The sequence below is a fragment of the Pithys albifrons genome, chromosome 4, assembly GCF_047495875.1.
Source record: "Pithys albifrons albifrons isolate INPA30051 chromosome 4, PitAlb_v1, whole genome shotgun sequence".
Classification (NCBI taxonomy): domain Eukaryota; kingdom Metazoa; phylum Chordata; class Aves; order Passeriformes; family Thamnophilidae; genus Pithys; species Pithys albifrons.
The window spans coordinates 28,930,385-28,943,490 of record NC_092461.1 but is presented as its reverse complement, the minus strand read 5'-3'; the positions used below and the strand labels follow the sequence as shown (position 1 = coordinate 28,943,490).

Genomic DNA, 13,106 nt, shown 5'->3' with positions numbered 1-13,106 from the left:
GATTTATTTCAGAGACTGTGAACTAACACACACTTGGTGTCAACGGCACAGAACAAAAATTACACGATGTTCCTCTTGCACAATTTTGGGTTGGTTTGTTCTCGGCCTTCCCACACGCTGCTCATTCTGGGTGGGAAGATGCTGTGCCCTGTGGTTCTCCCTCACTTCCTCAGACCTCCCTTGGAAAGGAAACTCACTCCTTCTGCTTCCCTTGCAGTGCATGGCACCTGGGACGAGTGGTCTCCATGGAGCTTGTGCTCTTCCACGTGTGGGAGAGGCTACAGGGACCGGACCCGCACGTGCAAACCCCCCCAGTTTGGTGGGAACCCCTGCGAGGGCCCCGAGAAGCAAACCAAGTTCTGCAACATTGCACTTTGCCCAGGTAAGGACAGTCACAGATTGGAAACCTCCCCTCCAGCAGGTCTCCCCAGCTCTGAAAACACCCTCACATGGCTCATCCAGGTCTGTAGGTCCAATGAAAGGTTACAAAGCCAGCACTGTCCCAAGCAGGGACAGCTCCTCTATAAGGAAAGGCCTCATTGAAGAAGCCACTTAGAGGTGCTTTGTGGGGTTATTCAGCTCAGATTTGGTTTAGGTTCAGTTTTGCCCTGTGTCATCTCTTTCAGATGGCACACTGTATGGGTTGGATCTGGCTGTCACTGCTATTTCCAGGATCATCTTAAGCTTCTCACCTCTTCTCTCCACTGAATGGTTTACAGTTATTTTTTCTGTGCTTGTGTTGTGCTGGTATTAATTAATAATTCTACTTGCTAGCAATTGAGGTGCATTAATTCACTATATATGCAAGTTTTCACTGTAGCTGATCCTGCTTTGGGTGGTGAGATGGACTAAGACTCCTGATAGCCTTCCATGCTGAATTTTCATACTTCTAAGTACCTTTTCCCTGCCTCTAGATTTTACCTTCAAATGCCTCGCCCTGAGTTTTGTTTTGAAACATCAGAAAGAACCTCAAGATGAAATTATTTTTACTACCTGGAAATCCACTTGTGCTCCTGTGACTTCCTTCTTCTGAACCAGCCTGGCTTGGGGTTTACAACAGAGTGCCCCTTATTTTAACTCTGCTTGTTCTGATGAACATGACATGAACACAAGGGAGCTCCCCAAAACTCCCTCCCTCTCCCAGGGTAAAGTCAACTGACATTTTTCCAGTTTAATGAGAATCATTATGAGACATTATTATGTCCCCGGAGGAGGAGAAGGATTGTGGGAGTGATGAGAACTTTGTGAAAACATTATTGAGAAGCCTCCTGGCATTTCCCATCTAGTTTTCACTCCAAGTAACTATCCTTGGATTTTTGGCCGCTGTCCAGAAGACTCTACTTGGAATAAGAACATCCCAGACACCAAATCGACTCTGTCATAAAAAAGACAAATTGAAGAAGTCAGACCTGGCATTGCTTGGGCAATAAAGCATACCCTGAGTTAACATTGATCCATAATTAATTTAAATACAAATAAATACGTGGAAAGAAGCAGCAGTGGAAAAGACAAGCCGCCCAAACTGCAAGGCTTCAGCTCTAATTAATGCCACAAAGGCAATCAGTGGCTTGGCAGTGCCAAATGAGAGCGACGTTGGGGGAATCATTGGAGCACAACAATGGGCGTTTGACACACCAGACACTCGTGTTGCTTATTACCTGCTCTGAGGATTTATTACCATGGCTGATAAAAGTACTCTGCTGCAGGGACAACAGAGCCTTTGTTCCTCCAGAGCAAGGGATACCACAGGCTGAGCCCCAAGGCCTTTGAAGAGAGTGAAAAGGAGGAAGACAATGCCTGTCTCTACACAGCCAGGCTCCAATGAGCACTTTGATAGACTCACACTGAGGTGAGAACAGTCTTGGCTGTGACTGGGGTGGAAAACCCCCAACCTCTTGCCCCAGAGACATTTTTACATCACTGCAAGAGGCTGGAGATGCCACACGGCCACCTCTGTTTCTCCTTTTGTTAAAATGTCACTGCAATTACAAGCTGAGTAAATAAAAGGAAATAAATGAGAGGAGGAAATAAATGAATGGAAGAAATAAATAAAAGGGAGGAAAACAAAGGGTAAAAAAGTAAAATTACCTGTTCAAGAAGCATTTGGACAACATTCTCAGGCACATGGTATTCTTGGGGTGTCCTGTGAAGGGCCCAGAGCTGGACTCGATGATCCTGTTGGGTGCCTTCCAACTCAGCATATTCTATGATTCTATAATTCTAAGATTCTATCCCCCACTGAATCACTAAATTATGGTTTTAGCTCTTTTATTTTCCTACCTCCAAAGGCTCACACTTGTGGTGGCTTCCAAACACCACTGTCACTACAGCAAGGTTAATTCAACTTTTTTTGTAAGTTTAATATCTAATGTGATAAATGCAACCTCAGTTTTCCAGCATGGAGGAATGTTAATGAGGGGCTGATACAATCATTATTAGGAAGATAATCTTTACTCTGGGGGTGGCGAGGCCCTGGAACAGGTTGCCCAGAGAAGCTGTGGCTGCCCCATCCCTGGAAGGTTGGACAGGGCTTGGAGCAACCTGGACTAGTGGAAGGTGTCCCTGCCCATGGCAACGAGATTGAAATTTGACATTCTTTACGTTTCTGTCCAACTCAAACCATTTTATGTTTCTTTGATCAGTTCATGAAAACTCAACAGCACTACCTTCAGTGAGAAAAGGCATGTTAATTTATACCTGGTAGGACCTTCTTTGTGGAGTTTTGGATCCTTTCCAGGAAAGAATCACCTGTCAGACACCTCAACTTGCATTTCCCTTCTTTGGAATTGATAAGCACTGGCACAACGCCTTGAATTTATGCACAATGAAAACATTAATCTTGGATTGCTAAAAACCTGCACCTTTTGGAGCTATCGTTCTGCCTGCCTGATTTTTCACACCTTCTGAGCCCCTCTGAGTTAACAGTTGCTCATTTGGATGTTTTTGACATTCTTTACCGAGTTTGCAAACAAAAAGCTGCTCAGCTGCAGTGGGGATTATACAGGGCTGGTCGAGTCCTTGCAGATTTCATGGGGGACCAGTTTGCATATATTTTTCTTGGACAGGCAAACAAAGCCAAAAAAAAAAAAAAAGAAAGAAAGAGCTGGAATCTGCAGCAATGTGATTTGAGCTGGAATTCAGACTTTTCAGGTATTCAGGATGTATTTCTGAGTGAGACCTAACAGCTAATGAGAGCTAAACAGAGCATGATGACCGCTGCTAATGAGAAAAAAACTGCTGCAGGAATAGCAGAGTGGGTGATGGATCTGTAGATCAGGGACCAATTAGGCTGTAACTGCCACACTTGGGAATGCCTCAGTCCTTACCACGTTAATAAGATGTATTCTTGTTTTTCTCCCACCCCGTCCCTATCATAACCTCCTTCCTCTATTAAATTATCAGAGACACTGCTGTGCAGAGACACATCAAACCTGTCAGTGTTAATTCAGCTGTGAGAGACGTACACTGACCACACACACACACTCTGCTCCTGGTCTCATCATGCTGGAGCACACCTTTGTTCCCACATTTCCCAGCTCTCAGCGTGGACTCCTGTGAATAACACTCTGATTCAAGTTTCTGTGGGTGCTTTCATAAAGAAACAGAGCATTGGGTTCTTGAGAAAGTTCTCTTCTTTGTGCATTACTTTGGTGAAAAATCAGTTCCTTAAAAAAATAAAAAGGTTATTGTTCCAAATGAGAAATGTTGTGGTAATGAACTGATTCCTTCAGTGTTCAGTGAAAACATGACCCATGCTCTCTGCTCTGATGTTACATTGTGACTGGCAATATTATTGGCTTTGACTTTTGTGGGGGAATGCAGAGTATCAATCATTTCAGCTTGTATGATGTTGTGGAGAGTGTGGACATAAAAATGGAAATGTGGTGGCAGTTGTACCCTGTTGGACATGACATACCAGCTGAAGGCTGCACAGTGTCCCAACAAATTACTGCTGCCATGTTATCCAAACTTTTTTTGTATGATCAATGCCCTGGCTCATGCTCCATGAGTCTGGTTTGTCCCTCCCTGCCTCAGTCCATTGTAGGCAATGGTTGGACACTCTTGGTGGTTCCTCCTTCCAGAGGGAGCGATTTTCACATTCCATTTGTTTTCCTTCTTTGGGCCACTCAGTGGACGGCAACTGGAACGAATGGTCGAGCTGGAGCTCGTGCTCAGCCTCCTGCTCCAACGGCACCCAGCAGAGGACCAGGGAGTGCAACGGACCCTCCTACGGCGGCGCCGAGTGCCAGGGGCACTGGGTGGAGACCAGGGACTGCTTCCTGCGCCAGTGTCCAGGTTGGTCCCCAGTGGATTTTCTTTCTCCTGGGTCATTTACAGTCACAGCCAGGCTTTTGGGAAATTTTAATTTATGGAGGAAACACCATTTTCAGCAGGAGTGCAGAAATAGGAAGGTTTGCATCAAACAAACAGATCATGCCAGCCAAAAACATCAACTCTTAAAAAACCCCTCTAAAACTCAATTTGTGAGTTTTAGAAGCCAGGCATTCTTTATTAGGATGCACTGGAATGATTCCAGCATGCAGGGTGTCCTGGCAATCAGTTCACCAAAGTGCACTCAGAGGTATCTTCGCTACAGCTTATATGGCAACACTACATGATTATTTATTTGCAGTTCCCCACATTGCTGTTACATATTCATGACAATTCCCAGCACTTTTTAACATATATATAGATATATAGATATAGATATAGATCTCCTTATAAGGTCCTTGAGGACTTCACTGAGGGTCTTTGGTTGTCTTCTCTGTCTCAAGCCCCCCAAGTTGTAAGTGACAGCCTTATGACCTTCCTTAAGACAATACACCTGGTTATGGAGTAACTTGGTGTTTCTTGGCTGGCTGACTCAGTTCCCTTCTTCACTGTTTCTTTTCTTTCCTTGGTTAGTCCTTTGAAATCACTTGGCTCAGCCATAGGCAATTTCTGTGGTACATTCTTCGCAAAAACTTATTTCTTGTTATATCTCTAAACTCAAATATCAAAACCATCGCCAGCAAATGCTCCAGGAGACCCCAGAGAGATGAGTGATTACCCACAGGGAATGTGTCTGTCCAGCATTAGACATCAGCTTTGCAGGATGAACTTAAAAAACCCAAAGAAAATATCTGTGAGACCCTTCCCTTGGTTCCACAATGCTTCAACTTTCCTCCTCTTTTTTTTTTGTTCCTCTTCTCCTCCCAGTTCAATGCTCCCAGTTATATTTGAAGCAAACAGGGAAGCATCCTGCACTGTACCTCAACTTTGAACGTTATCTGTGACAAGGTCTGAAACAATAAAGCTTTAGTTAGTGTCTATTCAAGACTTGTCACTTTACTTATCTGGTTTTGGGTTAAAATAATAATAATTATTCCCCTCACCTGTTCCCTGCCTGTCCCTGCTCCATTCCTGTTAGACCATAGATCTGAGAAGAACTGGACCCCTGAGATGGAGAGTCCCTTTCTCTCCTTTCTGAGAGAACAGGGACAGCCAGAAACAGCTCAACTCTTTGATGCTCTTCTCATACCTTGCTTAGGTAACAAAATATTATTCTTTCCACTCCACGAGCATAGAAACCTGTAGCCCTTCATCCTGGTTGCCCTGTTTCCTCAGGAAATTGCTGTCCTCTCTGATAGAATCATCGTCTGCAGTATTTAACAGAGGTATTGGACTTCCCTACATGGTGTCTAGTAGGTTTTGGTGTTCAGGTATCTCACTCCTTATTTGCAACTTCAGGAGAACTTGACAAAAAGGACTTCAGAATTCTTTTTTGGACAACCTTGTCCCATTGATTTCAAAGTTATCTATTTTAGCAATGTAGGTCCTATTTTCCACTGCACAAAATACCACTAAAGAAAGCATCAGAATTTAGTGCTGTCCCTCTTCTTTCATAATTTTCTTCCATGTCTTGGAGACAACATAGATCCTCCACCATCCCAAAAGTAGTCACCCAACCCAGGATGATGCAGTAATCCATAATTAAAACCCAAATAGTAAACAGCAGACTTAGGCCTTGTTCTAGTTCTGTCACTGACTTGTGATGCAGCAAAGGAGAAGGTTTCCCTACCTTGTTGTGAGGGCTAATTAACATTTTTATGGCGCTTTGATAAATGCCATTGTTAATGTAAAAGAAGTAGCATTTTGATTAATGTCATTGGTAATGTAAAAGAAGTCACATTTCCACTGAATCTGTAAAGATGTTGGTGGAAGATACAACTGAATGAGACAACATCCCAAACCTCTTTCCAAGGCACGTGAAACATCAGTGCAATGGAAACAGCTGGAGGGAGATTTATTTGATGTTCCTTCATGGTTTTTTGCCCAAGGGCTCTGCTGGTCTCTCTAGATCCCTGAGCCAGACCTTCTCTGGGAAGGTCTATTTTCACACACACATTGTACATCCCAACTGAACTCCAGCTATGGATTTTGACTGGCAGATGTGGTTGAACCCCTGCCCACCTGAAGAGTGTTCATAAGCACAGCCCCAAATCTGAGCCTGGGGAGAGAGGTAGGGCTGTTTATCCAGGGAGTGAGGATACTCAAAACCACCCTTCAACTATTAAAGTGCTGATACAATGGGAAAGAACACACTTTGATTTAATGTCTGTTGAGAACCAAAGATCCAAGGCAGGACACCTCCCTCCCACCAGACCATGCTCTACTCACCCTACATTCCATCCTTTGGATCTTGCCTCCTTTGGTTTCATATCATGCTTGGGACTAAACAAGCTGTTTCTCTCCTTTTTTTTTTTTTTTTTTTGTTTCCAGTGGATGGGAAGTGGCAGGCCTGGGGAGTTTGGGGCAGCTGCACTGCCACATGTGGAGGTGGAACTCAGAGACGTGACCGTGTGTGCTACGGACCTTTCTTCGGTGGAGAGAATTGCCAGGGTCCCAAGGAGGAGTATAAGCAATGCAATGACAGAAGGTGCCCTGGTATGTACCCCAAACCCCTCATGGTTTGCTTTGTGTGAGAGGGAGTTTGGATTTTGGAAAAGGCTTCCATGTCTTGTGTCAGAGAGCTGAATGCAACAGGAGTTGGGATCTAGTAAGACCCAACACGTAACGTAGGTACAAGATGCACCAAGGCCTTGATTTAATTGCTGCAGCATCCAGAGCAATTATGTTAATTTAGTGAATATTTGGCCAGTTCACCAGTCTAGCCTTGGTGTTTTTCATCTTTTCATTGTCATAGTTACAAGATGAAAAGAGACACTGTTTGGTAGCAAAATCTGAAATCAGGTTCTCAAGTCCATCACCTGGCTGAGTAGTGAGGATGCTGCAGGGGTTTCCCACCCTTTACCTCTGGGACACCTGCACACCACTGAAAATTCAATAAAAGACAGATCTGTTCACATCTCTCTGAGCCTTCCCAATCTCCCCCTCCTCCAGAGTGCAAAACTGAATGGAGGACGAGTGGGGCTGTAGGACAGGGGAAAACCTGGGGCTGACTGTGAAAAGTAAGCAGAAGCAAACACTTGCAAGCAGGAAGGTATCTGTCTGTCTCTCACAGACTATCCAGAGACCAGAAAAAAAAAGGCTTGTGCACCATTCTGACTTTCTCAGTCTGAGTTGAAGCTCCTGGTGAAATTGCTGGTGGGGAATCAATGGCCTGTGTGATGCTGGCAGTCAGATTGCATCGATCCTAACAGGCCATGAGTTTTGACTGAAAGGGTAATTAATTGTCAGAGCTGCTCAGTGAGAGGCAGGAGAGATTCTCGTGGCAGAATCCTGGTGCTCCTCATGGAAAGGGGTGTCTCCCTCCGAGACAGGAGGCGGCAGTTTTGACACAGATGTTTTTGGGGACAGATCTGATGTGTGGAGGACAAGCTGACCCTCAGCCTCCCTCACAAACTGCTGAAGACAAAGAGATGGAAGCCACAGAACTTCAGCATGGAAGTTCCAACACATTTAGCTTGGAGATAAGAGAGAGAAAGCAAGGCCGTGTGACAGCACAGTCACTCTCTCCAGCTACGCTCTAATAAAAGACATCACCTCTCCTTCCAAGCTGTGCCTCTCAATTAGCAGTGGTGTGTGAGAATCTCAGAACTCTGCCACAAAGCTCTCCCCCGCCACAGAAATCTTAGCACTGAGTTGTCTGGTGGTGTCTACAGAGTGATGCAGATTTAGTTCAGCTTCAGTGTGTGCCAGCTGGGGCCCTGACAGAACAAGCCCAATCTTTTTCTTCTCTTCCTGCAGGGGTAGATGCCTGTACAGTGCTCAAAAGGAAACGGCACATCTCAGGGACTGGGCCCTGCTAAGGGTTCACAACCAGAAGGGCCTCACTGCAGTTGTTAATTTGCAAGGGAAGGAAAAGGTGGGGGAACATCAGAGGCTAAAAATAAACCCGCTCAATTTGTTCTCCAGAAAGTATCAAATGCCGGCATGATTTGATTTGAACAGAAGAATTGAACTTAATTGGGTTAGTTATTAAAATCTCCCAGTGCAAATAGGTTAGTCTGGTAGAAAGGATTTTGTTGTGAAGCAACATCAAAAAGAAAAAGAAGAAAAAAAAGAAGAAAAGAGGAAAGGATAAAATGATTCTCTCCTGGCCTGGGAATTGCTCCTGCACTCACTGGCAAGACACCACCAATCAGTGTATTTTTAAAGAGCATCTCTGATCCACAGCATCCCTCAGCGGTCCCCAGGGACACTGCAGGGCTGATGAGACCAGGAATGTTTGACAGGTCAGCGGAGGAAAAAGGGGAGGACAGATCTGAACATTCTTCCTCGCTGCTTTTTGATGTGCTTTGCTACCTTTTAGCCAGGGGTGATAGAAGCTGCAACCCCACACCCAAACCCTCCTTTGAGCCACAGTACAATCTGTGATTGTGGTCAAAGCACTGCTCCAGCAGAAAGGAGTGTGGAATTCAGCTCCCTGCTCTCCACAGGATCTCTGAGTGACCATGTGTCAGTCACAACTGGGTGATTCAATCTCCCTGTCCTGCAGTCTGGAAATGAAACTACCTCTTTTCCACCCATGTTCTGCCTTATCTACAGGAGCCGTGAGCAGTTTTCACTGGGACTAGTCCTGCTTATGTGCAGAGCACAGCTGGGGTCCCTCTTATCCTCCAGGACTTCATTACAACAGTGATTACTCACAGGGGAACTTTAAACCAGGGGAAGGAGCATCTGTTTCCAAGCAGAGAGTGTAACTTATTCATTCCCAGTGTCTACTGGGGAGGAATCCATCTTTGAACTGCAGCTGGAGTCACAGTCCTGGAGCTTGACTGCAGGAGCAGTGATGTGTAGGCAGCTTGTTGGGTTTTGTATGACTTCTTCAAACAAGCAGGACTTACCATGTTCATAATTTAAGCTTTGAGCCTTCCCTACAGCCAGTCTGGTCTCTGGGTGGTCCCAGAGCAGGAGTAGGTTAAGTCCTGACCAGTTGTTGGCGCACACTCAGCTTCACAGTTCTTGGTAATTTTACGTGCACAATGAATAAAAACTGTAACCAAAAACTATTAAATCAAGGGGTTTTTCTCCTCCTCACCCTCAGGAGTGACAAATAGCTTTAACACCATGCTCATGGCTCCCTGTGCTTTACATGCTGTAGGTAATGAGTTTCTCAGCACAAAGATCTCCTGTGGTGAGTGTTTTTCTCCCAGATCCCACCGACTCTGGGGCCGACTCAGCTCCACCCACAGACAGAAGCATCTGAAAACTTCTTTCCAGAGAGCTTTTACTGTGATGTCTCAAAACACGTTTCTGCAGGCTCCTGAACTCTGCAGAAGTGTTTGGAAATGAGCTGCTGATGCAAATCCAGCTTGTTCATGCTCAGATCTTCACCGTGTCCTTGCACAAGGTGGAAGCAGACAAAGGACCTGAATGAAGTCCAGCCAGGGAATATGTTCATCTCTTTTTACACTTGTTCTTTCCTTCGTTCTTACTCCGACTGATTTATGCCAAGCCTCATTTTAGATACATCCAACTCTGAAGCTGGCGATGCTGCAGGATGGAAGAAGTGCAGTCTGGAGCTATGGGGTTCGCACAGAAAAGATGGCTATCTGCCCAGGAAAAATTAAGAAATAAAGCTCTTTAGTAGAGTGCAGCAACAGTAGTTTCTTTGCAAAGAAGTGCCAAAAGGGAAGGCAGATGCATGAGTGGACTTTCCCAAGCTGTTACACGGACATTAGGGAGCTAATCCTCGGAATGGTTGGATGCCCAGTTTTCACACAGGCAGAGCAAATTCCAGAGAGGTTAAATGGCTTTGTCAGTGGCCATGGAGCTGAGCAGCTGCAGAGCTGGGAGTTCAGCTCCAGACCTCCTGGCTCACACCGCAGCTCTGTTCACTCCAGACCATGCCCCTCTGTTTCCTCTTTCCACTCCCTTTGCCATGTCCTTGCTGAGGAGGAAGCTTTACCGATTGAGTTTTTCTCTCTTTGCAGAGCCCCATGAAATCTGTGATGAGGAAACTCTTGGCTCTGTGGTTTGGAAAGAGACTCCAGCTGGGGATGCTGCTGCTGTCCGGTGTCCCCGCAATGCCACTGGTAAGGATGACTCCAGGATAGGAAGATGATCTACCCTCAGGGTATCTCTCATCCTTTGTCTCACAGATGAAGAGAACCTGGGTTTGTGAGGATAAGACAAGCAGATGGATTTCCCTCCCATCTTTTAGGGCTAAATTAACTCTTTCTGGGTTCTTCAGTGGTTCTTCACTGTTTAACAACAACATCTTGGTTTCTACTGAACAATCTGAGGTGGTTTCTATCCACCTACTGCCTTGTCCTGGGACAGCTTTGCAATTAAGGGTAACTGTGGTGTGTTCTCCCCATTAACTACAGACAGCTTGGCAAAGCAGGTAAGGGTTTGGTAAAGTCCTCTAGACCTGGATGTTGTATTTGCCTCAACTCCCCATTAAAGAAGATGGTGTTTGAAAGCAGGAAACCTGAGTTTTATCATTCACTTATGCTTAGAAAACACAACACCTGTCTAAACATTTATACAAGTGCTCAAGTTGATGATCTGGTCATGGTGATGTGAAGTGATCTGGGCATCCAAATGTTATCTATTGTGACCATGAATCCATATTCCCTAAGGACTAGAAAGAAGTACAGAGAAGGCTCCAGGAGACATGTTGGTGCTGGAACTTGTCCTGAGCTGGATGTTCCTCACTCCCAGGCAGGAGCAAAAGTAGGGGCAGGTGTGTCAATATTGACTGGAAAGGTTTTGTATTGTTTGGGGAAGGTGGTTGGATACAGACCAACCCTGCAGCTCTCTTTGACTCAGCTTGGGACAGTTGTGTCATCCCAAATGCTGTCCTAGAAGGGCTGTGTCCACAGAAAGGTCACTGAGTCATTTAGCAGTAGCAATGGGACTGCAGACCCAGCAAACCTGCTCCTGAGAAACTCCAAATGGCATCTTGATGGCTTGGGCAAAGTGATGCCTCTGCCTTCCTCCTCTCTGGTGAGTGTGTTCCTCTCCTCCACAAAGGCATGTGACTATCACTGCAAACCCCCCTGCAGACTGGAGCTGAGGGAAGGCCTGGGGGAGGACTGAGCAGCTCTCAGAGTGGTTCAGCTGACACAAGGATGGTGCTGTCGGAGTGTTTATTCTCCTCCAGACTGTGTGGGCAGCACAAGCCACTGTGCCTGGTTTAGCTGCAAGTACCAGAACAAGCCACCTGGGGAGGCTTATGGGGCTTCCCAAACCAGGAAGAATATTGTCCTCCAGGGCAGGAGAAGAAACCTTCCTTTCTCCTTGACTAGCCATGTCCAGCTTGTTAACTTCTATTTTCATGCTCAGTTCCTTCTGCTGCCCTATAATAATAAAAGGCAGTAGGGAAAGGTCATAAAAATAATCTCTCCTACGTGGCTGCATGTGTTGTTCAGACATCTGCAGATGCCTCTGATGCCCTTTGTACTGGTAGCTATGCCTAAATAGATGCATTGACCAGTTCTTTGTGACATCTATGGAATTGTTAAGGTTAGAAAAGACTTCAAAGATCATCAAGTCCAAACATTATCCCAGCACTGATGGGTCTACCACTAACCCATGTCCCCAGCCACCACATCTACAACTTTGTGAACTTTTCCACGTATGGTGATTCCACCAGTTCTCTGGGGAGCCTGTTCCAACTCTTAAAAATCCTTTCAGTGAAGACTTTTTCCCTAATATCCAAACTAAACCTTCTCTGGTGCAAGTTGAAGCTGTGTCCTCTTGTTCTACAGCTTCTTCCCTGGGAGAACAGACAAACCTCCATGAATAGTTGACTTTTCATCCTGCTGTCCTCGCTCCCATATTTGTTTCTTTCACTTTCCAGGGCTGATCCTCAGAAGATGCATTTTAGATGAAGAAGGTATCGCTTACTGGGATCCTCCAACATACATCAAGTGTGTTTCTATTGATTACAGGAACATACAGATGATGGTAAGGCAGAACAAATCCTCAGCTCAGCAGGTTTGGGATCCTCCCAAATGCTTGTTATGTGGCTATAGTTACAAAAAAAAAATGAAGGAAAGAGACATCTTCATGTGAAAAGGAGATGCCAGCTCTGTCTTGATTTTCTCTTGACATTTTTTTGTAATTCATGGGCAGTCCATGGACAAGGGATGGCTCCTTTCAGGATATTTTAATATGTAGCTTGGCAGAATCCAGGTTGTGCCAGGTCTTTCACCTCACATTATCATCAAGTATCATTGTGAGTGTATCATTTTGAAATAAGCATCTTGTCTTTTGTTAATCCTAAATTTATTGCTATGATTAATTTTTGCTGGTCTCCCATGATTTGCCTGTAGGAGAAGTGCCCTCTCCTATTCAGGGCAAGCTACAGTCTGTTCTAAAATAATTCCAAATTACAATGAGAATGAAACAAATAACAAGAATAACAAGAAAACAAGGTTCTGGGGCAAAAATATTCTGTTAGCTCACTTGGGTTATGAGCAGAAGAAACCCCATTGTAGAACAATCTCTTCTGAACTTACACACAACCTTTCCTTCATGGGCAAACAGAAAATTTCAGTTCTCTATCATTTTAGAACCATTTAGAATATACTTCAGAATCTATCACTCTTTCCTATCATTTTAAGAATACCAGAGGCTCTCAGGCCAGCAAAGACTGTCAGATTCACTCTGAATTAGAAGGAAGGTCAAAAACCTTCCTCCAGCAATTCCTT

At 45.0% G+C, this 13,106-nt stretch overlaps 1 protein-coding gene across 9 annotated transcripts in view; it reads left to right on the top strand.

Annotated features, from left to right (window-relative positions):
- Positions 1-13,106, top strand: part of ADGRB1 (adhesion G protein-coupled receptor B1) — a 304,676-nt gene that overhangs the window by 142,436 nt on the left and 149,134 nt on the right. For 8 of the 9 annotated variants that reach the window (XM_071553750.1, XM_071553757.1, XM_071553756.1 and 5 more), the window contains 5 exons: positions 218-383; positions 4,124-4,296; positions 6,763-6,927; positions 10,380-10,481; positions 12,254-12,360. In XM_071553750.1, the coding sequence (XP_071409851.1) occupies positions 218-383; positions 4,124-4,296; positions 6,763-6,927; positions 10,380-10,481; positions 12,254-12,360 (713 nt within the window). The remainder of the gene's footprint in view (positions 1-217; positions 384-4,123; positions 4,297-6,762; positions 6,928-10,379; positions 10,482-12,253; positions 12,361-13,106) is intronic. The other variant, XM_071553751.1, reaches the window with a different exon arrangement.